This window comes from Aquarana catesbeiana, linkage group LG04 (assembly GCF_042186555.1).
Source record: "Aquarana catesbeiana isolate 2022-GZ linkage group LG04, ASM4218655v1, whole genome shotgun sequence".
NCBI classification, from domain to species: domain Eukaryota; kingdom Metazoa; phylum Chordata; class Amphibia; order Anura; family Ranidae; genus Aquarana; species Aquarana catesbeiana.
This window is the reverse complement of record NC_133327.1, coordinates 539,571,113-539,598,128: the sequence shown is the minus strand read 5'-3', so window position 1 is coordinate 539,598,128 and position 27,016 is coordinate 539,571,113. Positions and strand designations below refer to the sequence as shown.

Below are 27,016 nucleotides of genomic sequence, written 5' to 3'. Positions count from 1 at the left end.
AAAGTCCCACACATGTGGTATCCCCATACTCAGGAGAAGCAGCTGAATGTATTTTGGGGTGCAATTCCACATATGCCCATGGCCTGTGTGAGAAATATATCATTTAGTGACAACTTTGTGCAAAAAAAAAAAAAATTGTCACTTTCCCGCAACTTGTGTCAAAAAATAAAATATTCCATGGACTCAACATGCCTCTCAGCAAATAGCTTGGGGTGTCTACTTTCCAAAATGGGGTCATTTGGGGGGGGTTGTGCCATCTTGGCATTTTATGGCCTTCAAAACTGTGATAGGAAGTGAGGAGTGAAATCAAAAATGTATGCCCTTAGAAATCCTGAAGGCGGTGCTTGGTTTTCGGGGCCCCGTACGCGGCTAGGCTCCCAAAAAGTCCTAAACATGTGGTATCCCCGTACTCAGGAGAAGCAGCAGAATGTATTTTGGGGTGTAATTCCACATATGCCCATGGCATGTTTGAGCAATATATCATTTAGTGACAACTTTGTGCAAAAAAAAAAAAAAAAGTGTTACTTTCCCGCAACTTGTGTCAAAATATAAAATATTCCATGGACTCAACATGCCTCTCAGCAAATAGTTTAGGGTGTCTACTTTCCAAAATGGGGTCATTTGGGGGGGTTTTGTGCCATCTTGGCATTTTATGGCCTTCAAAACTGTGATAGGTAGTGAGGAGTGAAATCACAACATTACGCCCTTAGAAATCCTGAACGCGGTGCTTGGTTTTCGGGGCCCCGTATGCGGCTAGGCTCCCAAAAAGTCCCACACATGTGGTATCCCCATACTCAGGAGAAGCAGCTAAATGTATTTTGGGGTGCAATTCCACATATGCCCATCGCCTGTGTGAGAAATATATCATTTAGTGACAACATTGTGCAAAAAAAACAAAAATTGTCACTTTCCCGCAACTTGTGTCAAAAAAGAAAGTATTCCATGGACTCAACATGCCTCTCAGCAAATAGCTTGGGGTGTCTACTTTCCAAAATGGGGTCATTTGGGGGGGGTTTGTGCCATCTGGGCGTTTTATGGGCTTCAAAACTGTGATAGGTAGTGAGGAGTGAAATCAAAAATTTATGCCCTTAGAAATCCTGAAGGCGGTGATTGGTTTTCGGGGCCCCGTACGCGGCTAGGCTCCCAAAAAGTCCCACACATGTGGTATCCCCATACTCAGGAGAAGCAGCTGAATGTATTTTGGGGTGCAATTCCACATAGGCCCATGGCCTGTGTGAGCAATATATCATTTAGTGACAACTTTTTGTAAATATTTTTTTTTTTTTTTATTCAATCACTTGGGACAAAAAAAATAAATATTCAATGGGTTCAACATGCCTCTCAGCAATTTCCTTGGGGTGTCTACTTTCCAAAATGGGGTCATTTGGGGGGGGTTTGTACTGCCCTGCCATTTTAGCACCTCAAGAAATGACATAGGCAGTCATAAACTAAAAGCTGTGTAAATTCCAGAAAATGTACCCTAGTTTGTAGACGCTATAACTTTTGCGCAAACCAATAAATATACGCTTATTGACATTTTTTTTACCAAAGACATGTGGTCAAATAAATTTTGGCCTAAATGTATGACTAAAATTGAGTTTATTGGATTTTTTTTATAACAAAAAGTAGAAAATATCATTTTTTTTCAAAATTTTCGGTCTTTTTCCGTTTATAGCGCAAAAAATAAAAACCGCAGAGGTGATCAAATGCCATCAAAAGAAAGCTCTATTTGTGGGAAGAAAAGGACGCAAATTTCGTTTGGGTACAGCATTGCATGACCGCGCAATTAAAAGTTAAAGCGACGCAGTGCCAAATTGGAAAAAGACCTCTGGTCCTTAGGCAGCATAATGGTCCGGGGCTCAAGTGGTTAAGCATTATTAAAATCACTACTCCCAAAAAAACGGCTGTTTTTAAAACTTTTTTTGCATTGATCCATGTCCCCTGGGGCAGGACCCAGGTCTTCAAACACTTTTTATGATAATAACTTGCATATAAGCCTTTAAAATTAGCACATTATTCATGTTCGAGTCCCATAGACTTTAACGGTGTTCGCGCGTTCGAACAAATTTTTTGCCTGTTCGTATGTTCTGGTGTGAACCGAACAGGGGGGTTCCTAGTGGCCGGTCACGTGAGTGCCGATCAGCAATATGTAATGAGGTACACAACAGCATTTTTTTTTTTGTAAAACACATATGCTGGGGACATTATTTAATATAGCAGAGAGGATTGTAGCAATGTCATTGTGTTATGATAACAGAAGGAGGGGAAGGCTGGGGAGTGGATAGAGCTGACAGGCAGGGAGGGAAGGGGGGAGAGGACAGGGGATAGCAGAGAGGAGAGCTCCGGATAATGGAGGCTCCTAAACTGACCATTGTGTCAGGGCTCAGCAGCCATGATAAACCGTGGTCAGTTTACAGGGGGGAGGGCAGAACCAGGCAGGATCAACCAGGTATTTTAGGTTATACATAGGGCCAAATTACACAGCACAAGCACTGTGCTGTATAACATGCTTCAAGGGAACAGGATCATTGTTTTTTGTTTTAAGGTTACAAACACTTTAATGTCTCTTGGAAGATTGGGTTAATAGTTTACAGAAGAAAGATAACAATGTTTTATGCTTCCAGTTCATTTCACAGGAAGTGACAAGGACACTGCATTTCTGCCAAAATCAACAACAAGTATTTTCTGTGCTTGTCAAAAGTGTATTTAGCCTGAAAAGCAAAATGAATGCATCGCCACATATAAGGACTGATAAGTTGCAATATATTAAATTTATGTTTTTGGTTATAATTATCCTTTTGTATTTTCAATTTTTTTAGGCATGTGGGGAAATATTCCACTTAGGAAATAATATTTTTTTAAACTAAATAAAAACCATGCCATCCAAAATCTAAGAAAGAATGTCTAATAAAACATGACAGATCTCATCCTACTGCATAACAGTTAATGAAAACAATGCTCATTTCTACAGTGTTGGTAGATTTAATAATAAATAAAGTGACAACATGTGTCTTTCAAAATGTTCATTGTATAAAAGAAACAAATGCCAAATCTAGCAATAGAATGTAGGTCACGTCTGAATGATTATCTACTATTTCTAAGTTAATTAAAGTAAATGAAAACAGAACTTGTAGCCCCCGTTCACATCGATGCAGTTTTGAAATTGCACTGAAGTAGTGATTTTCACTGCTGATTTCATTGCGGCTTGCGACTTCATTTAACAGAAGTCTATGCAAGTCGCAATGAAATCTGCAAAAAGTAGTGCAGGAACCTTTTTCATAATTGCTGCACATATGAGGTGCGGCGATATGAACGGTTCCAGTGCCTGCAATGTGGCAATTTGGAACTGGCAAATCGCATGAAAAATCATACCAGTGTGAATAGGGGCTTAAAATAGATATTATGATATACAGTGGGTATAGAAAAGAATCACCCCCCTTTAAAATAATCATTTTTTTTGCTTTGCAGCCTGAAATGAATACAGACACAGTTTTTGTTTTATCCAGCTGTATTTACTAGTGCAACTTATAACATCCAAGTGAAAGGTATAACACCAACATGTCAGAAAAAAAACACAAAAACAGAATCCCTGTGTTGGAAAAAGGATCTCCCCCTTTATGTCAGTAATTTGTTGGACCAGATTTTGCTTTAATTACAGCCTTTAGTAGGGATATGTCCTACTAACTTTGCACATCTAGATTTTGCAATATTTGTCCACTCTTCTTTACAGAACTGTTGAAGTTCAATTCAATTTGATGGTGACTGTTTGTGGACTGCAAGCTTCAAGTCATTCCACAGATTTTCCATGGGGTTTAAGTGTGGGCTTTGACTAGGCCATGCAAGGACATTCACCCTTTTCTCTTTCAACCACTGTGTGGTTATTTTTGCTGTGTGCTTTGGGTCACTGTCATGTTGAAAGGTAAACCTTCTTCCCATTGACAACTTTCTGGCAGAGAGCAGGAGATTTTCTTCAAGAATTTGATGGTATTTTACCCCATCCATTTTTCCTTCTATCCTGACAAGTGCTCCTGTCCCTGCTGCAGAGAAACACCCCATAACAGGATATTACCACCTCCATGCTTTACTGTGGGAATGATGCTATTTGGATGGTGAACTGTATTGGATTTCCCCAGACATATCGTTTGATGTTGAGGCCAAATAATTCCGTTTTAATCTCATCTGACCACTTTAAATGCACCTTGAAAATTCTGAGGCCACATGGAAAAAGGTGTTATGGTCAGATGAGACAAAAATTACATTTTTTTAGTGGGCAAATATTGCAAAGTCTAGATGTGCAAAGTTAGTAGAGACATATCCCAACAGACTAAAGGCTGTAATTAAAGCAAAAGGTGGTTCAACTAAATACTGACATAGGGGGTGATTCTTTTTTCCAAATCTGTGATTGTTTTTTTGAGGGGTTATTTTCTGACATGTTGGTGTTATATCTTTCACTTGGATGTTATAAGTTGCACTAGTAAATACAGCTGGATAAAACAAAAATTGTGATAACCATTCATGCTTTTTTTTTTTTAGTCATGTACCACCAGTGCTGTATTTTGGCCTAGGCCAACAAGGCCCAGGCCTAGGGCAGCACTTTGTGGGGGGGCGGCGGCTGGCGCCGCCCCCGCATGAAAAAAGCCCCCCCTCTGCCTCCCGAGTCAGTCCATTCACTGCAGGAGGTTGCTGGCCGAGCGTCTCTTACATGGAGCACACACATTGTGTGCTCACAGTTGACGAGGCTGCACTGATGCGGCTGCATTGATGGGCACTGATGAGGCTGCATTGATGGGCACTGACGAGGCTGCATTGATGGACACTGACGAGGCTGCTTTGATGAGCACCGATGAGGCTGCTTTGATGGGCACCGATGAGGCTGCTTTGATGGGCACTGATGAGGCTGCACTTGGTACCCACTTTTAACCACTTCAATACTGGGCATTTTCACCCCCCTCCTTCCCAGACCAATGTTTAGCTTTCAGCGCTGTCACACTTTGAATGACAATTGCGCGGTCATGCAACACTGTACTCAAATTACATTTTTATGGTTTTTTTTCACACAAATAGAGCTTTTCTTTGGTGGTATTTAATCACCGCTGGGATTTTTATTTTTTACGCTACAAATAAAAAAAGACTGAAAATTTTCAAAAAAAAAGCATTTTTCTTAGTTTCTGTTATAAAATTTAGCAAACAAGTATTTTCTTTTGATACATTTTGAACAAAAATGATGCTGCTACATTTCTTTGGTAAGAATAACCCAAATCAGTGTTTATTTGGTGTTGGCAGTGATGGGCGACAGACAGATGTTTTATGGGGACACTGACATGTGTATGGGGACAGGGGTGACAGTGGTGCTTGGTGTACTGTTTGTGGGGTGGTCTGTAACAGCTCTCTGTGTAAAATCATTCTCGCACAGAGAGCTGTCACAGATCTACAGATCCCCCCCCCCACTGCACTGAGCTCGGCGGGGAGAACTGTCACAGAGACATGCGTCTCTCTTTACATTGTGATGGCTGCGATTGGACACAGATCGGGAGGGCCGATCACAGCACCCATATCCCGATCTCTGCTCAGCTGGATTCCTGAACGTCCACCCAGGACAAGGAAATGACCACCCGGCTGTTTATGTGCAGTGGCCGGGTGGGAGGTGGTTAATGTACAGAGAGAAAGAGGTGGAGCTCTAAGAAGAAAAGGTGGAGCCTAAAGAGGAAAGGGTGTGGTTTACAGATGACAGGGCAGGTCTTAAACGGGAAGGGGTATGGCATTGACAGGAAAGGGTGGGTCGTATTTAAATTAGGGGGTGCACAAGTTTAGTCAGGCCTAGGGCAGCACAAAACCTAAATACACCTCTGTGTACCACCATATTAAAGTGACCCTGTCATAAAAAAAAGTTAGCACAGCCTGTATATAAGATGTGCTATGCTTACCTGTGTGTTAAAAATCTGGTGTGTTGCTGTTCTCTGGCCTTTGCAGGTATCTTCCTCTCACTGGTTAATATATCCTCTAGTAACATACAAGCCAAGAGGGGGAAACACCTTGCATGGTGAAGCAAGCAGGCATTTGACACACCCTGAAGTGTCGGAAACCTGCAGTCACCATAGAACGTAACACACAAGAGTTTTAAGTATAGAGCATCTTCTGTTACAGGCTACACTTACTTTTGTTGTAAACCTGTATTGATAGGGTAATTTTAACTGGTTTCACTTGAAAAGGCTGAAAGGGGAACTGAGGGCTTTCAAAAAAGTACAAATACAAATACAAGGTGCGAATATTTAGCGTAGCACTATAGTGGTGAGTCACACAGCCATTTGCACTCGAGCGTGTTTTGATGTGTTCTAATTTCCAGTCGCCTGGGTCGCAGACCAGTTGTCTTTATGGACTAGTAGAAGAAATTTGATTACCATCGAATTTTGCATGAAAATTTGCAAAAGTGTGAGTAAACCTTTAGCTCTGTTACAATGGGCTTATGGTGAACATTCCATGAAGAAATAAAGTGTTTTTTTTTGGCATAGGCGGTTTAAGGAGGAGAAGGAAGATGTCCACAATGACATAAGAAGTGGGCAGCCAAAAATGGAAAGGATGGATACAAATGTGGACAGTGAGTGCAAACCCTTGCATGCTCAGTTCAAAGATTAAAGCGGGGTTCCACCCAAATTTTGAACAATATCTGTATGTATTCTCTTCCTTGCCTAGATGCTGACATGCCGTTTAAAAAAATTTAAATCGCCGTAATTACCTTTTATTTTTCTATTCTTCTTTGCACTTCCTGGTTCTCCTCCCGTGGGAGTAGGCGTGTTTCTAGCCTCTCCCAGACTAGCTAGTCTCAGGCTTTACAGGATGCCACTGAGCATGTGCGGGAATGAGCGGTGAATGCTGGGAGCACAGCATTCACCACATCCAGGAAATAAATGCTTGTGGGCTTCAAATGCCCAAAATGAAGATGGAAACCGCCTGCAGTGAATAATATAAGTTATTCTTTCCGACGAAATATGACACAGGCGGACATATTACACACAATATGTGAGTATGTAATGCTGAGAAGAAAAGTTTGTGAATGAGCTCAAAAAAAAAAAAACGATAGATAGGTGGACCCCCGCTTTAAGTGCGCAAATGATGGCAGAAGAATTCAACATGAACAGAGAAACAATGCAGAGGATTTGGGAATGAGAAAGATATCTGCAAAGATGATTCCTTGAATCTTGACAGATCAGAAAGAATGTCGTCTTCAAATTTCATCTAATCTTTTGAAGAATGCAGAGGTGTTTGATAGGGTTATTACCAGTGAGGAAACATAGTGTTTCCAGTATGATCCGGAAACAAATGTCAGAGCATGCAGTGGAAAACAAAGAATTAACTTTGTCTGAAGAAAGTACGCACATCTTATTCTCCGTTCAAGACCATGCTGGTGTGTTTTTTGTGATCACAAGGGTATAGTTCACTACGAGTTCATAGAATATGGTACAATAGTAAACCAACATTGCTACTTGGAAATTCTAAAAAGGTTGCGAGAATCTGTTCAGAGGAAAATACAGAAACTCTGGCCTGACAAGTGAATTCTTCACCATGACAGTGCTCCTTTACATTACATGTTCGTGAGTTCCTGGCCCGGAAATCCATTTTAAAACTTGACCAATCACCTTATTCCTCTGACTTAATATCCTGCAACTTTTGGTTGTTTCCAAATTTATAAGTCATTCAAAGGTCACACATTTGATGGCATTCACATTTCATGAGCCATGACAAAGATACTGCATAGTGTTCCAAAAAACTAATTCCAGGAATGTTTCGAGCAGTGGTACAGTCCTCTGGAAAAGCATGTCACTCCACAAGGAGGCTACATTGAAAGTAAAAACAGCCCCTAGTGTATAGATAAGCAAACAATTTTTTACAGTCCATTCTGGGAATTAAACTGTCGCATACGCGCACAGAATGGCAAACTTACCCTGAGTTTGCCCGTTCCACCAATGACACCTTATCCCTCTGCCATGCGTCTCCACAGCCACTGGTGCCATTTTTGCAGAAGCTACTTCTGCTGGTAGTGCCTTCAGCCAGAATGCAGCCAGTAGTGATGTTGAGCTGCACCATCTTAGCACATATCTTAATGTAGCCTGCACTGCACATATGCTGTACTGCAGCAAGTGCTTGCCCAAAAAAATGCTACTAAATAGGAAAAGCATTTTTTGGCAGAAGAGACATACAAAGGCTCGTCTACCAATAAACAAGTCTTCTAGCAATTTTTTTCCCAGTGTTCAGCTTTAAAAAAAATGTTCTCACTATAAAATCAGCTTCCTGCCCTCCCAAATCAGTACACTATGTTGGCATAGATGAGTGATAATCTGTCTGACCAGGTCTGTCAAATTACAAAGTGCACTACTCCTCCCAGCCTCCTCCAAATTCCTTTTTTTTTTGCTCCTGTAATCTTAGATGTTAGAAGATGGCTACATTTGTTCTCCATGGTCCCACTGTATGCAGGAACATAGCCACACTCTCTTATTTGCAACTGAGATGAACTAGGGATTATGAACTATGGACTAAGGGATGTGTAGTGAGCATAGAGCAATCCACATGACCGTAAAGAATGTGCACTGCCTGTTCCAAGCAAATTGATGTGGGGGGCGGGAGGGGGGTTGTACTGGAGCTCACGGAGGACATTACAAGGATAAAGAAAAGCACAGTAAGAAACAATTTCATGGCAAATAGATTACAGGGCCTTTAACCACTTGCCAACCAGCCGCCGTAGTTATACAGTGGCAAGTCGGCTCTATTGCGTGAATCGCCATAGGTGTACGTCGCTTTGTGCAATAGATACAGTGGGAGCGTGTGGCCGGTGGCTGTGATGTCCACCGGCCACCCATGATCGCTCTACAGAGAGCCAGTATGGGAATCTGTCAATGTAAACAAACAGATCCTTGTTCTGACAGGGGAGTACAGAGTGATTGTCTGTTCCTAGTGATTAGGAACAGCAATCTCTCTGTACTCCCTATCAGTCCATTCCCCCCACAGTTAGAAACACCTCCCAGGGAACACATTTAACCCCTTGATCGCCCCCTAGTGTTAGCCCCTTCCCTGCCCGTGTCATTTATATAGTAATCGGTGCATTTTTATAGCACTTAAAGGAGAGAACTGGGGAATTGGCGCTGCCCTATTGACATTAGGTGTTAATTAAAGATCACAGAAAAATATAAATAAATATATAAAAAGAAAAGAAAAGGGCTAAATGTGTATCCCTTAAGTGAATGTACCCCTACGCTTGTGCCAAAATTAATAAAATTAGTGAAAAAATTGTTTTATATAGTGTGCGGTCCTTTAAAGTGAACGTGCAATCCCTCTGTATTGCGTAGGTGAATATTACAATATATGGGTTTGGTTTAAACTTGCCCCACCTCCATTGCAAATCTTAACATTTACAACATATCAAATCATATCAAACCAAAACTTTTGAAAATTATTAAGTAACCTCCTATAAAATTGTTGGGGTCCGTGACAAAACACACTATTTGGGGGCTATCAGTATCCGTGTGGGGTTACCATATATCCCTAATATATATAGTGACTAAAGTGCACTGTGCTTAAAGTGAAACCAAATTGCATTAACTTCTATGATACAGTCTCAAAATTCATATATAATAAATTCATATATAAAAAATTCATAAAAATAGGAATCCAAACCATTAACACTTAAAATAAAAAGTGACGAATATGGATACACATCTGTGAAAAAAGTTCCTGTGATGGACCCAGGCAGGGTTAGAATGTCTTAATTTTTATAGACAAGATTATTAAGAACGTCAGGATCGGTTGACATGCATTTAAAAATGCCCAAGGGGTGGTAAAAAGTGACTTCCGTGCATGTAGAAGCTGGTGACTCCAAGTGCTCCCCCCCGTGCTCCCCCACTCACCAGAATCCGTCACCCCCTAGGGGGTATTGGGCAGAGGAGTGGGTGTCCCTGGATGACTGCCTGTGATGGATGTCCCTCTTGGGCTTTACTGCTCCGTGAGTTCCTCCTGTTACAGTGGTGGTGAGGGTCCCCTTCTGCTGATCCAGGTCCGGGTGCCTCCACTACTATCCACCTCCGTACTGCTAGATCCTCCTCCACTTAGAAAAGTTCCACTTGGTTTAAGTTCCAGCAATCTCCCAATGAGCCATTGCTGGAACTTAAACCAAGTGTAACTTTTCTAAGTGGAGGAGGATCTAGCAGTACGGAGGTGGATAGTAGTGGAGGCACCCGGACCTGGATCAGCAGAAGGGGACCCTCACCACCAGTGTAACAGAAGGAACTCACGGAGCAGTAAAGCCCAAGAGGGACATCCATCACAGGCAGTCATCCAGAGACACCCACTCCTCTGCCCAATACCCCCTAGGGGGTGACGGATTCTGGTGAGTGGGGGAGCACGGGGGGGAGCACTTGGAGTCACCAGCTTCTACATGCACGGAAGTCACTTTTTACCACCCCTTGGGCATTTTTAAATGCATGTCAACCGATCCTGACGTTCTTAATAATCTTGTCTATAAAAATTAAGACATTCTAACCCTGCCTGGGTCCATCACAGGAACTTTTTTCACAGATGTGTATCCATATTCGTCACTTTTTATTTTAAGTGTTAATGGTTTGGATTCCTATTTTTATTAATTTTTTATATATGAATTTATTATATATGAATTTTGAGACTGTATCATAGAGGTTAATGCAATTTGGTTTCACTTTAAGCACAGTGCACTTTAGTCACTATATATATTAGGGATATATGGTAACCCCACACGGATACTGATAGCCCCCAAATAGTGTGTTTTGTCACGGACCCCAACAATTTTATAGGAGGCTACTTAATAATTTTCAAAAGTTTTGGTTTGATATGATTTGATATGTTGTAAATGTTAAGATTTGCAATGGAGGTGGGGCAAGTTTAAACCAAACCCATATATTGTAATATTCACCTACGCAATACAGAGGGATTGCACGTTCACTTTAAAGGACCGCACACTATATAAAACAATTTTTTCACTAATTTTATTAATTTTGTCACAAGCGTAGGGGTACATTCACTTAAGGGATACACATTTAGCCCTTTTCTTTTCTTTTTATATATTTATTTATATTTTTCTGTGATCTTTAATTAACACCTAATGTCAATAGGGCAGCGCCAATTCCCCAGTTCTCTCCTTTAAATACTTCCAATTAACTCCTATTAGGAATTAATTAAGGGGAGGCTGCAGCCCTTCTAAAATATTTTCCTAAGCGCGGACATCTAATCTAGTATTTTTATAGCACTGATCGCTGTATAAATGTCACTGGTCCCAAAAAAGTGTCAAAAGCATAGGATCTGTCCACTGCAATGTTGCAGTCCTGCGAAAAAATCGCTGATCACCACCATTACTAGTAAAAAAATAAAAAAATTAAAATGCCATAAATCTTTACCCTATTTTGTAGACACCATAACTTTTGCGCAAACCAATCAATATATGCTTATTGCTATTTTTTTTACCAAAAATATGTAGAAGAATAGATGAAGAAATTTGTTTTTTTACATTATTTTTGGGGATATTTATTATAGCAAAAAGTAAAAAATATTGTTTTTTTTTTTTTCAAAATTGTTGGTCTTTTTTTGTTTATAGAGCAAAAAAAACACAAAAAAAAAACAAAACACAGAGGTGATCAAATACCACCAAAAGAAAGTTCTATTTGTGGGAAAAAAAAGAAAAAAATTTGGTTTGGGTGCAACTTCATGCGTGCAATTGTCAGTTAATGCAGTGCCTTTTCGCAAAAAATGGCCTGGTCAATAAGGGGGTAAATCCTTAAGTGGTTAGGTAGTGGATGTATATGAACTATCTTTGGAGAATAGGGATATTGTTTAGTGTCACTTTAATACCTTACTGAACATCTATTGCTAGGACCTCAAGCAACAAGAAAAATGTTGCCTGTAAAAAACTATTATCCATAATGTCATCAACAATACAGTATTTAGCAAGAGATAATGTGGATTTTAAAAAAACTAAACATTTATCTCAAAAGAAAAAATTATTAAAAACACACATGAGATCACATACACAAAAAATATTTTTATAGAATAGTAAAGTGGCACATGAGAAAAAAATAATAATTACACTACAAGAAAATAATTATAAAAATATCATAAATAACATCACTTTGAATAATCATGTGCATACAAACACACGCACATATAAATATACACCAATCAGCAATACCTTTATGATCACTGACAAGTTATTAAAGTAACTGTGATTAGCTCATTACAATGACATCTGAAAGTTGCTGGGATATATTAGAGTAAGTAAACATGTTATCCCTAAAGTTGATGTGTTGAAAGGAAAAAAGTGGGCATCACAGTTTGTTGTCCATGGGGCCTGCATAACTACAGACCAGTCAGGGTGCCCATGCTGACCCATGTCCACAGCCAAAAGTGCCTGCGATGGGCATGTGAGAATCAGAACTGGACCACAGAGCAATGGAAGAAGGTGGCCTGGTCTGAGGAATTACATTTTCTTTCACATCATGTCGATGGCTGGGTGTGTGTGCATTGTTTACCTGGGGAAGAGATAGCACCAGCATGCACTATGGGAAGAAGGCAAGCTGGCAGAGGCATTGTGATGGTTTGGCAAAGTTCTGTTGGGAAACCTTGGTCCTGCTAGTCATGTGGATGTTACTTTGACACGTACCACCCACCTAAACATTGTTGCTGACCAATTACACCCCTTTCTGGAAATTGTATTCCCTGGTGGTAGTGACCTCTTTCAGCAGGATAATGCACCCTGACACACAAGTCCGATCCATGGAGGAACCGCCTCGCAAATTATAGGACATCAAAGGATCTACTACTGATATCTTGGTGCCAGATTGCCAGATACCACAGCATACCTTCAGAGTATCTAGTGACATCCATGCCTCGATGGGTAAGATCTGTTTTGGCACCAAGTGGGGTTATGGCTGATCAGTTTTATTACTAGAAAATAATCTGGAAATAAGATACACTTCCTGCTATTGTGTATAATTTTTTCATGTATGACTCTAATTATTTTTGTTTGTCTTATTTTTGTTTTATGACACGGTATTTTAATGATTCACACTGTTTCTTGGCTGACGATCTCTATCATTAACACTGTGTTGAAAAGGAGGGTTTGTGTACAGCACTGCACAGCGTTAGATGTTTGAAAGCTATGACTAAGAAATGTGGATATTTTGTCCAAATTGTGTCCAACTGGTTTGATTTTAACTCCAGTATGTGATCTGTCTATTCCATTAATTTTCCAGAATAATAGTTGTGTTGCTAGTGCTGTTGCAGCTATTCTACATTCAATAAATAAAGTCCTATCCTATGCCAATATCAAGAAAGCACAGGGCTGAGGGATGCAGTGCTTTATGTTTATGTTCACAACAGACAGGAAAAAGACCCACTACTTGATAGTACTTGCGTAAATTTGCACCGATGCCTTTGTGGGAGGTATGGTACTTGGCACAAGGACAATTTTAATTTAGCCTAGAAAACTTTAAATTTTGGACCACAACACATATATATTGCAACTGTTACACTTTATTAAAATTACTGCAGCCTAAATAAAAGTGTTAAGAACATACCATCGCCATCAATGTCCACTGCACAGGCGTCTCCTTCTCCGTTATTGTCAGTATCAATCTGGGCAGGATTGTGCACATAAGGGCAGTTGTCACAGCGATCTCCAACTTCATCTTTGTCATAGTCAAATTGACGTGGGTTAAATAGCAGAGGGCAATTATCCTGAAACATAAATATCACCTTTTTCATTGAACTATATTTATCTTGAGAAGTAATTATTTAACCACATATCACTAATAATTCTTAGTACAACTACGCTGTACTATTGTGAAAGCCTTTCCTGTTTTTCCTTACCTTCTTGCTAGTCTATAATTGCCTGCCTCCTACCCACCACTTAAAATAAATGGTTAAATAACTTCAAAGACAAGTGGCTTTGACTTTAAAGTATATGTTAGCTAAAACATGTTATGTTTTCGATAGAGAGAGGAAGGATTTGTGTACCATTGAAAAAACTTCCCTTACTTCCTGTCCCAGAGATACAACAGGAAGTTAAGTCCTGGGGAGTAAAGTGAGGGGAATTCCCTTCTTAGACAACTGTCTTCAAAACAGGTGACCCCATTGGAAATATTTTCCCTTACCTCCTATTCTGAGGACAGCATTTAAATTTTAGTTTTCCCCTTACTTTTTTTTCTTGGTGACAATGGTAACTATTACAATGTGGACACAAACAGCATTAAAACATAACTTGTATGTTTGCAGACAGTTGTGAGGGAGACAAATCTTTTAGAAGAAGATTGTTTAGGTACCATGTAACCTGGATGCCCTGAGTTCTTAGGAGGACAATTAGGGGTGCAAGCACCTTTGTGAATACTCTGGATGCAGAGGATAGGCCAAACGGTGGTTGGAAGTGTTTGTCTGCTACTGCAAAGCACAGAAAGCACTGATGAGACGGGTAAGTGGGAATATGGACATAGGTATTTTGAATGTCTACTGGTGCTAAGAATTTCCCTTTCCCTACAGTGGCCATAACTGACCTTGGGAGCTTGGGAACACAACGTTTTTTGTTTAGGGATTTTAGGTCAAGGATAGCATGAATACCCCAGCTGGGTTTTGGAACTGTGAAAGCATTTGAATGGAATCTGTTGAACCTGTCATCCAGAGGGATGGGAACAACCGTTCTCTGGGATAAGAAATGGTCCAAAGCGGTCTGTAAATTTGACTGTACTTAGGCAGAGTTTGGTTGGTTTGAGAGAAGAAAACAATGAGGGGGTAGAGATTGAAACTCTACTTTGTACCCTTTTGAAACCACCAATTGAACACATAGGTTCAACTCTTAGGAGTGAGGTTACCCATTCATGGTGACGGAGGCTTTGGGGTAGACTTGGTAAATTTTGTGTTCCAAGTCTTGTGCTAAAAGTAAGGGCTGAAGTTTGTTTTTTAAAGATAAAGCCTGAAAATGGGGCACTCTGTGTTTTGAGGAGGTAGGAGCCCCTGAAAAGAGGGGTTTTGGAGCCTTCCACTGTGAAAGAAGGACCTTTCCTCTTGTGACATTCTTTATGCACTGTAAAGTACTTCACGAAAGAGATACTGTATCTTCTTTCAAAAGGTATACGAGTAATGCCCTGTACACACGAGCAGACTTTTCGACTGGACTGGTCCGACGGACCAAAGCCGGCAGACAATCCAACCATGTGTGGGCTTCATCGGACCTTCAGCGAACTGTTTCTGTCAAAAATCTGACGGACCTTAGATTTGGAACATGTTTCAAATCTTTACTTCGGAACTCCGCCGGACCCAGTTCCTATCGAAAAATCAGCTCGTCTGTATGCTAGTCCGACGGACAAAAACCGACGCTAGGGCAATTATTAGCTACTGGCTATGAACTTTCTTATTTTAGTTCGGTCGTATGTCATCACGTACAAATCCGTCTGACTTTGGTGTGATCACGTGTAGGCAAGTCCGTTCGTTCTAAAGTCCGTCGGAAGTCCATCAAAAGTGCGCCGAAAGTCCGTCGGAAAGACTGTCAGACCTTTGTTGCCGAAAAGTCCGCCCGTGTGTACAGAGTATTAGACATCAGCTATCAGCTGACCAGGCTTTCAGCCATAAGATTCTGCGCATGAGGACAGACAGAAGCAAGAGCCATTCTGGAAATTTGGATCATGATTTGTTCAAGGGCATCAACACAAAAAAAAGTAAGGCCGAAGGCTACGTTTTAAGTGTTTAGCCAAAGTTCAGCCCTGAAAGATTGAATTCTGTTGTTTGTTCATTGCCAATTAGCTGTTTGACATACAGAAAAGACAACATGGTTGCAGGGCTGGTCCTGCAAGAGGAAAGAGTATTTAAAATTTTCTGTCTTCACAATATTTAAATTAAATAACATCCTTCGAAAAGATGTTTGTTTAGAGCTGAGACATCAGGGTCTACTACTGGAAAAGTTTACTTTTTAGTGAATTATTTTTCCACTAGATATAGATCTGCAATGATTCTCAGAGGGCTGAAAACCTTTCAAGGAGAAACCCAATCATTATTAATTGCCCATTCTATTTGTTCATTAATGGGAAATATCTGTTTACACTTTGCAACTACACAAATACATTTGCACACAGCAGAGGTAAGCATATCTACATTGGCAGGCATATTGAATGAAGCTATAACATCAGGTATAAGAGAGCTTGGGGGTGGGAACTCCACCGCCTTCTGGTCTTCCTCAAAGTTTTCCATGTCTACCTTTTCTAATGGAGGTAGTTACACTTGCGACTCAGGTACAAAGAGTAGGGTTGGAGAGGAAGCCTGGCAGTTTTGAGCTCAGAGAGGGATGGCTGAATTAAGGTTGCAGAGAACTCTGCCTTGGTCAGATAGGCTGATCTTTGGGTGCCTGAGATAATGGTAAAATCAGATGCAGAGACCAGTAATGAAATAGGTCCTGCTCCAGGGCAAGGTAAGCAAGACAATGCACAGCTGTTTGAGTAATTTGCAGAATGGCAAAATGAATGTTTCCTTGAGTGTTTTTTCCCATTGTTCCCTTGCGCCTGGTTTCTGGCATTGCTAATATTGGGGGTATTCTCCTGGAAATTGGGTAAGCATGCTCAGAGAAGGATACACAGCTACCCAGGCATTGACTCCCAAGTACTTGTGGCAAAATGTTAGGAGGAAATGCTTAAGTACCTTATAAGGGCTCTGGGTGGAAGTAATGTTAAAAGTGCGACCTGTGGTGTGATGTAACATCTAGTCATCCACCTGAGACTAAGCTCAGAATGGTGGAATTTTTACTGCCGAGTTTGAACATTTAAACACCTAATAGTGAATAAACTCAAACAGAATTCCTGGTTTCCTGATAGACGTAAAAAAAGTAATACTATTCAGGAGACACTAATAATTGTACTACAAGTAGTAGAGCTATTAAGTCTCATACTTGGTATTAGGGATGGGCGAATATTTCTGCCCGAGCATAGGTTCGGGCTGAACTTTGGTTGTTCGGATGTTCGGCGAACACCGAACAATATGAGGTGTTCGGGGCAAATTCGAAAGCCACCGAAACACTGTTAAAGTCTATGGGACACTAACATGAAAAATCAAAAGTGCTCATTTTAAAGGCTTATATGCAAGTTATCGTCATAAAAAGTGTTTGGGGATCTGGGTCCTGCCCCAGGGGACAATTTTAAAAACGGCATTTTTTTCGGGAGCAGTGATTTTTTTAATGCTTGCCAGGGCCTGGTAATGGACTGGGGGGGGGACCTCATGCCCTTTTTTTTAATGAGTCTTATCTATACTGCCGAGACCCGACAATTCATTACAGCCGCGATCGGTTTAAATGACTTTTTTCCTTTAGAAATATCATTATGCTGCAGTACTGTTCTAAACACGGGAAAACTGTGCCACTTTACAGGCATACTATAGACACCCCCAGACACGATATTTAAAGGAATATTTCATTTTTAATGTTTCACTATAAGCATTATTAAAATCACTGCTCCCGAAAAAACGGCCATTTTTAAAATGTTTTTTTGCATTGATACATGTCCCCTGGGGCAGGACCCAGGTCCCCAAACACTTTTTATGACAATAACTTGCATATAAGCCTATACAATGAGCACTTTTGATTTATGATTTACTTTTGATTTAAGTCCCATAGACTTTAACGGTGTTCATGTGTTCTTCCGAATTTTTTGCCTGTTCGGATGTTCTAGTGCTAACTGAACAGGGGGTTGTTCGGCTCATCCTTATTTGGTATAAGACTACAGTAATGATCCAAGAACAGGGTGAACCTGTTATACTATCTCATGTCGCTGATCTCATTATGGGGCCAGGCTTTGCCCGTCACAGTGGGACCCCGGAGAAGTCTTCAGGGTCTGAGAACCATAGGAATGAACCACAGATCTGGACCTGCATTGCATTGTTGAGGTGAGCACCCAAGCTGGATCCAATACCCAAAACAACATTATAGTAGACTGTGTGTGTGGGGTCCAGGTACAGTTCCCAAGGTATTACTGAAGCTGTACTGATCCGGATGCACTGATTTTATTGTCACAGTAGAAGGCAGCGAAGAGGATTTGAAGTAAATAGGAACTGCTTAAAGAAGAGCTCCAGTCACACTTATCAGTTCCAGGATCCAGCCTTGTGCTCACCGGAAGGGGCACCAGGGACCGTCTTTGGTCACCAGCATCTTAACTGTGGGCACCCGGCTGTGACAGCTTGCTGCTTCGCATCCGGGTGCTCACTGCGCAAGTACGAGTTACACTGCTCATTGTGAATGGTCCTGCAGTCTTCTGGGACCTGTGATGTGTCCCAGAAGACTGCGGGGAGGGAGGGGGGAAGGAGAACTTCTGTTTGGATCGCCTAAGCAATCTGAGCAGAAGTCGGAGTGAGTAGCTGTCAAAACCAGGTACCCGTGCCCCCCCCCCAAAAAAGATTGCAAAATGTCAAAGAGGAAGAGGGGAGGAGGCCTTAAAGCGGACCTTCCCCTTTGGGTGTAGTTCCGCTTTGGACATAGACATTTCTCCATAAGGGAGAAAGGGCCACCACCTACAAGAAAATTGCAAAAAATTGAGGTTTCATGGATCTGAGTAGGGTTATAGAGGTACGCCTGAGGGTTGCAAGTCCAAAAGCTTTGCCAGTGTCCAATAACCTATAGGTAGAATTCTATAACCCAGAGTCTATGAATATCCAGCCTGTGTCATGCACTGTGTGATTAAGATAAAAGTTGCATACTTTAACTTTGCCAAAAGCTTGCCCCATGGAAGGCCATCAGATATAATGGCCCTGCCAAAGTTGGCATGCCACTAGTCTAAATTTAGTGTTTGCAGCTAGTCTGTAGCCAGCCTGAGCATCATTATTATTCTCTGGATTTGTTATATTTACCCAAAGTCTAGGACATTGTTTACTTCTGCCTGCTTTTGGGGAGCGTTGTCCAGTAGATAGAGTGAGAAGATACAATGTTATGGGTTATGAATATTTATTTCACTCCAACCAATCTTTAGGAAGTATATTGCCAGTAATGTGTGTTGGGGAAGGAGGTAAACAATTGGGGAGCCATTCCAGAAGGGACCTTTGCCTCTCAGGCTTTGCCTGGTAGATGTAGTTAAAGAAGGTGGCCTTTGCCTCCCGGGCCTTGTCTGGAGAGGAGGCATCTGAAGAAGAGGCACTTTGCTCCCAGGCCCACTGCCCAGGCAGGAAACTGTTGCACATACCAAATTCTAAGGATTTGGGCCTGGAAGATAGGAAGGTGGCTGTTAAAGGAGTCGCCTTCAGGAAACGTTTGCTCAGTCCATTGCCAATCCCAGCCTTAAAGCACAGCAAAAAGCGTAATTAATACTATTCCACTATTGTGACTATTTTGGGCATTTATCCTGTAATTGCTAACCCCCTCTTCCCTGGTCATTGAGCAAATAAAACTTGCGAAAAGTGATTGATTGATTGATCACTGGTGGATCAGTGAATGTCTTGCAGCAGCACAGCAGTAAGTCAGTTCACCATCAGAAGGACTAGCAGGGCCGTAGAATCCAGCAGCTTCTTAGGGAGTCTGCTCCAGATCAATATCTCAGACACTATGCCCTCAGACTTCATGCTCTACACTCTTCTTGCCCCAAATTCACCAATCCTTTTTTGATGGTTTAGCTTTGAGATTATCTTAAGATGTATCAAAAACCATTCCACTAAAGTTGTATTTGTATTTATGATGGCCAGCCATTTTGTGAAATATATGCATTACCTGTACGTTTTAAGGCCTAGTATTTGATATCACTTGCAAGTTTCTCCTGCTGACATCCCATAAAGGGTAGCAAGGTAGTTTACTGTATGTGGTCCCTGTGTGCAGAAGCTCCTTTAAGTTAGTACATTACAGCCCCAAACTCTCAATCACAGCAATGTTGCATTTACAACCCATGTCATGGGTATTAGTGAGTAGGCAGACCATTGACAATGTGTTTTCCCTGAGTCCTCCTATGAACCAATGCTTGCATTATCACACAGCAGTCTGACATCTTGGCAGAGACTAATGGTTTAAAGTAATTAAAGCCAGTACAAGGTAAAGAATTAACGCAAGGAGGGCATTTTCATAAATAAGACTAATCCAGCTGAATGTATATTATTCTCTAGATAGCTCCAGTTCAACTTTAAAGTAGCTTTACAATTTCTTATTATGCATTTAACATTAGCTGACTTTACTGAAAACGTTAAATATCTTGGATTTTTTTTTAATTGCAACATTTGAATGTGCCCGTTTATGCCAAATCCTGTTTGGAAAAGCAAACCCTACTACCAGTACCTGGAGCCACACCAGAAAGGCAGGGGGAGATTAGGGCAGTAAACCAGCTGATGTAGAAAGGAGGGTTTTGGGTTCCTGGAGAACTTTTCAGTTGGTTACCAGCTCTATAGAAGGGGCGGACTGCTCCTAAATGAGGTGGGTGCAGATCTGCTGGGAGTGAAGATGGGAGAAAAGTTAGAGGGGCTTTTAAAGTAGGCGTGGGGGGGAGGGTCCAGACATAGAGATAGTCAGTGTGGAACGTATTTCAGTGGGTAGTATTGTGGGCATTAGTGGTAGGTTGACTAAAACACCCAAACCCATGGTAAGTATAGTAACAAGTCCTATTTGCAACCTCAGAACACCCAATAAGGAGATAGTATGCGTATGGACAAAACTACGAGGCATGTTCACTAATGCCAGGAGTCTGGCGGACAAGATGGGAGAACTAGAGCTGCTACTTTATGGGGAGGAATTAGATTTTGTGTGAATTTCAGAGACCTGGTTCAATATCTCTCATGATTGTCTGGCAACCATTCAAGGCTAGTCCCTATATTGCAGGGACAGGGAAGCTAAAAAAGTGGGAGGGGTATGCCTGCATATCAAAAATGATATACAGGTGAATGTGAGGAAAGACATCACTAATTGATCAAGAAAAGAGGTGGAATCCTTATGGGTAGAGTTACAAAGGGAGGAAAACAAGGAGAAAGTAATACTGGGAGTATGCTATGGGCCCCCTAACATGAGGAAGGAGAGGGAGATGGACCTCCTATCACAGTCTGGAATGGAAGCAAGGATGGGAAGTGTCATTATAATGGGGGATTTTATTTATCCAGACATAGACTGGGCGGAAGGAACCGCGCATTCATCTAAGGCTCACAATTTCCTAAATGTCTTACAGGACAATTTCATTGGTCAGATGGTAAATGCACCAACAAGAAACAATGCGTTACTAGACCTACTGATTACTAACAATACAGACTTGATTGTGGATGTAGAAATATGGGGCAACTTAGGAAACAGTGATCACAGGTCAATTAGTTTCAGCATAAATCACACAAATAGGAAACACAAGGGGAATACAAAGACACTGAATTTCAAAAGAGCCAACTTCCAGAAACTATGCTCCTTGCTAGAAGATACTAAATGGGATAAAATCGTAGGAACAAAGAACACGGAGGAAAAATGGGTGTGCTTTAGGAGCATATTAAATAATGGTATAAGCCAGTGCATCCCAAAGGGTAATACATTTAAAAGAGCTAATAAAAGCCCTGGGTGGCTTAACGCCAATGTAAAAATTCATATAAAAGCAAAGGAGAAGGCCTTCAAAAAATACAAGGCTGAGGGATCATTATCAGCATTCCAACTGTACAAAGAATGCAATAAGAAATGTAAAGGTGTAATCAGGGTGGCTAAGATAGAACACGAAAGGCACATAGCGGAGGAGAGAAAATCCCAAGAAAATCTTTAAGTACATAAATAGTAAAAAAGGGAGGACAGATTATATTGGCCCCATAAAGAATGATGTAGGGATTTTGGTTACAAAGGATGGTGATATGGCAAAGGTTTTGAATGTATTCTTCTCCTCAGTCTTCACGAGGGAAACAGGGGGGCTTCAGTAACCAAAACTGCAATGTTTACCCTCATAACACGTCACAGGAAGCACCCCCATGGTTAACAGAGGATAAAATCAGAAACAGACTTGAAAAACTTAACATAAATAAGTCACTGGGACCAGGTGGCTTGCACCCAAGGTTCCTTTAGGAACTCAGTCAAGTAATTGCCAGACCATTGTTCCTAATTTTTACGAACAGTCTACTGACTGGTATGGTTCCAGCTGATTGGAGAAAAGCCAATGTAACACCAATCATTAAAAAAAAGACCAAGATATATCCCTGGGAACTATAGACCAGTTACCCTAACATCAATAGTATGCAAGCTCTTGGAAGGGACTATATTCAAGATTTTAGTAATGAAAACGGTGTCATTAGCAGTAATCAGCATGGATTCATTGAAAATTGTGCTAAACAAATCTATTAACCTTCTATGAGGAGGTGAGCTACCATCTAGATGAAGGCCCGTAGACGTAGTGTATCTGGATTTTGCAAAGGCACTTGATACAGTTCCCCACAAACGTTTACTATACAAGCTAATGTCTATTGGCATGGACCAAAAGGTAAGTACCAGGATTGAAAACTGGCTACAAGGGCGAGTACAGAGGGTAGTGATAAATGGGGAGTATTCGGAATGATTCAGTTTGGAAAGTGGGGTCCCTCAGGGTTCTGTCCTGGGACCAATCCTATTTAATTTATTCATAAATGACCTGGAGGATTGGATAAACAGCTCAATCTCATTATTTGCGGACGATACTAAGCTAAGCAGGGCAATAGCTTCTCTGCAGGATGTGGAAACCTTGCAAGAAGATCTGAACAAATTAATGGGGTGGGCAACTCCATGGCAAACGAGGTTTAATGTAGAAAAATGTAAAATAATGCATTTAGGTGGCAAAAACATGAATGCAATTTACTCACTAGGGGGACAACCTCTGGGGGAATCTAGGATGGAAAAGGACCTGGGGGGTCCTAGTAGATGACAAGCTCAGCAAAGGCATGCAATGCCAAGCTGCTGCAAGCAAAGCCAATAGAATACTGGCATGCATTAAAAAGGGAATTAACTCCAGAGATAAAATGATAATTCTACCACTCTACAAGACTCTGGTCCGGCCGCACCTGGAGTATGCCATCCGGTTCTGGGCTCCAGTCCTCAGGAAGGATGTGCTGGAAATGGAGAGAGTACAAAGAAGGGCAACAAAGCTAATAAAGGGAAAAGCAATTTAACTGGAAACTGCGTAAAGGGTTCTTTACGGTAAGAGCAGTAAGAGTGTGGAATTCTCTTCCACAAGCAGTGGTTTCACCAGGGAGCATAGATAATTTCAAAAAACTATTAGATAGGCACCTAAACTACCACAACATACAGGGATATAAAATGTAGTATTGACATAAAAGCGCACACACACAGGTTGGACTTGATGGACCTGTGTCTTTTTTTGGACCTTACCAACTATGTAACTATGTAACCCTTGCAAAACATTTCTAACACACACATACACGTTTCTCATACTGTATGGAAACGTTCCGAACACCCCTTTTAGCTAATGAACACACTGTAATTACAATTACCAATTCAAGAGGAAAGGATGCTAACAGTGCTAGGCCCCAAGAGGCCACTAACTATGCAACTTTGTTGCTATACCACTGAGTTCATCTAAGCCATGCACCATCTACCTTACACCCTAGACTCTTTAACCTTAGCTGTGTGGGTGTGAGATGACCTTTAACAGCCTAGTCTTTTCTCATTTATTCTAAAAATCGTTTTAACATATTTTTAAGATGATTGAAAACAGCAGTGCTTAGACATGGATTAGACTCTTGGGTGAAGAGCACTTTTCACTTAAGCAGGTATCATCATTTAAAAATGTCTCCTCAAAAATTATAATTAATAAGGGTTGATCTTCCCATGGAACAAAGACAGAATTAAATTGTATCAGAAGTGCTAAATGTTCCCTGCTTCATTCAAAACTACAAAAAAAGTTCTACTTTAATAAATAATCTGCATTTGGTAAAATACACTAAAACACTGAACAGATCTATAAATCTAAACTTTGCTCCCGCTTGATATTTAAATCATAATCTTTACTCAAAAACTAGCACAGAATAGTTGAGATAAACAATGATTGTATAACAATACAGTGTGGATATGCACACAGCCTCATGTTTGCCACCTCAGGCATGCTATATTAAATGATGGTGGACATTCTTATAATTTTTTTATGCTATACGAGCATGACATGAGAGAAAACAGGAAAAGAGAAGGTTTATGTTGGAGCTTGCAAGCAACGTGAATGTTAAACTTAAATATCTCAAAAATGTTGAATGAGACAGATCAATTTATATAGTTGTCTCAGCAATCTTGCAAATCTTTGCACATTTTTTTTTTTTTTTTGCTCTTGATCTTGAAGAACAATTTTTTAGGACCTTCTAAATAAAATGCATGGTTTTGAAAAAAAAGTGATAACTAACAACTAAATTTCTGAAGCTTATTTTACTTGTGCCGGATTGCCAACAAATCACATATTCATTTCAAATATAATAGATATAAAATGGATATCAAGATATTGACAAAAAATTAAAGCTGTGCTTAAAAATAATTAGAACAATTTGACATGTAATGCAGAAGAACAATGAATGATGAACTACTTCTGTGACATATCAATACATTCCCAGTTAGTATAAAATCCTGGTAATATTACAGAATATTAATGAATTTAAAGCACATCTAAAGCCAAAACATTTTTTTTTATTGAATATAGTAGGGAAATCATTCTTAGACAGTTGTCTTTGGGACCAATGTTCCTGTTCAAAGATTTCTCCTTTAGTACTATTTTTCCTCGCTTTGAGTCCCAATGGCAGTGGCCACTGAAACAAAAAGAGAGGGTGAATCCTCCTAGTGAGGACACTAACAATTAAAAAATCTGTCAGAGTTTCTAATCCCTCATCACTATATTTAATATTAAAAAAAAGTTTTGAGTTTAGATATACTTTAACTTGGTCCATTTGCATTTATTGGGAGTAAGAGGAAGTAAAAGGCTGCCATAGCCATGCCACTATATATAAATGTAAAATTTATGGTAAAAAAAAGTAATAAAAGAATGATAAAATCGGTCTAGACTCTAGAAGCCAGCAGGCACTTGGAGCTAGCTGAAATGTTTTTTCTGCTGACAAACATGGAAAAAACTAGGATAGGTTAAATGCAGCTGTAATATTTTAAGATGGAAGAAGTCATAAAAAATCCTGGACAGGACTACTGCGAAAACCACCATCCTCAGACTGGAAATTTTATGAATGTGTGCCAGTCTTGCCCTTGTCCCGTGCTCTGCAGGATGTCAGATTTTTTTCTGGTAAAAATTAGAATAGAGATGACAAAAAAGGATTATGGACCTCAAGTACAGCAGCCTCATCAAGACAATTCACACTGTAAAGAGTAGTCTAGCCACAAATAAAGCAAAGCTATCTTTTAAAAAAATATAATTTTCTTTCTGATGATAAGAATCAGTATTTACTGCTCATATTTTAACCCTCTCATTGCTACCAGAAGCAGTAGCTCCTACAGGACTAGTGTAGGAACTTCTAGATGGCCTTCAGTCAAGAATTTATGTAATTTGTTACCAAAGCTATATGACACATATGCACAATTTTCATACAGTTGGCTCTGTATGCCACCAGAATAAAATTAAAATGAAACAATCCAAATGAATTTGAAGTGCAGACTTTCAGCATTAATTCAAGGGGTTGAACATAAATATCAAGTACAAGTTTAGGAACTGCAACCATTTTTAACCACTCGACAACTGGGCACTTAAACCCCCTTCCTAACCAGACCAATTTTCAGCTTTTGGTGCTCTCGCATTTTGAATGACAATTACTCAGTCATGCAACACTGTATCTATATGAAATTTTTGTCCTTTTTTTCACACAAATGGAGCTTTCTTTTGGTGGTATTTAATCACCGCTGGGTTCTTTATTTTTTGCGCCGTAAAAGAAAAAAGACCGAAAAATCTGTAAAAAAATACATTTTTCTTCATTTCTGTTATAATATTTTGCAAATTAGTAATTTTTCTTCATATATTTTGGCCAAAATTTATACCGCTACATATCTTTGGTAAAATTAACCCAAATCGGTGGATATTATTTGGTCTTTGTGAAAGTTATAGAGTCCAAAAGCTATGGTGCGAATATCTGAAAATTGATCACACCTGAAGTACTGACGGCCTATCTAATTTCTTGAGACCCTAACATGCCAGAAAAGTACAAATACCCCCCAAATGACCCCTTTTTGGAAAGAAGACATTCCAAGGTATTTAGAAAGATGCACGGTGAGTTTTTTGAAGTTGTCATTTTTTCCCACAATTCTTTGCAAAATCAAGGTTTTTTTTTACTTTTTTTTTTTCCCACAAAATTGTCATATTAGCAGGTTATTTCTCACACACTGCATATGCATACCACAGATTACACCCCAAAACACATTCTGCTATTACTCCCGAGTATGGCGATACCACATGTGTGAGACTTTTACACAGCGTGGCCACATACAGAGGCCCAACATGCAGGGGAGCACCTTCAGGCGTTCTGGAGCACCCAGGCCAATTCTGACATTTGTCTCCTACATGTAAAAATCATCATTTATTAGCTAGAAAATTACATAGAACCCCAAAACATTATATATGTTTTTTTAGCAAAGACCCTAGAGAATACAATGGCGGTCGTTGCAACTTTTTATCTCACATGGTATTTGCGCAGCAATTTTTTTAACGCGTTTTTTTTGGAAAAAAAATGTTTTGTGCTTTACAAAAACCAAACCAGTAAAGTTAGCCTAATGTTTTTACATAATGTGAAAGATGAAGTTACGCCGAGTAAATAGATACCCAACATGTCACCTTTCAAAATTGCACGCGCTTGTGGAATGGCGCCAAACTTTGCTACTCAAAAATCCCCATAGGCGACGCTTTAAAATTTTTTACTGGTTACATGTTTTGAGTTACAGAAGAGGTCTAGGGCCAAAATTATTGCTCTCGCTCTACCGATCGCAGCGATACCTCACATGTGTGGTTTGAACACCGTTTTCATATGTGGGCGGGACTTACGTATGCGTTCGCTTCTGCATGTGAGCACACAGGGACAGGGGCGCTTTAAA

The 27,016-nt window shown here is 40.3% G+C and overlaps 1 protein-coding gene across 1 annotated transcript in view; it reads right to left on the bottom strand.

The window, feature by feature from the left end:
- THBS2 (thrombospondin 2) overlaps positions 1-27,016 on the bottom strand; it is a 181,694-nt gene that overhangs the window by 39,385 nt on the left and 115,293 nt on the right. The window contains exon 15 of the mRNA XM_073627865.1: positions 13,590-13,749. Within this exon, the coding sequence (XP_073483966.1) occupies positions 13,590-13,749 (160 nt within the window). The remainder of the gene's footprint in view (positions 1-13,589; positions 13,750-27,016) is intronic.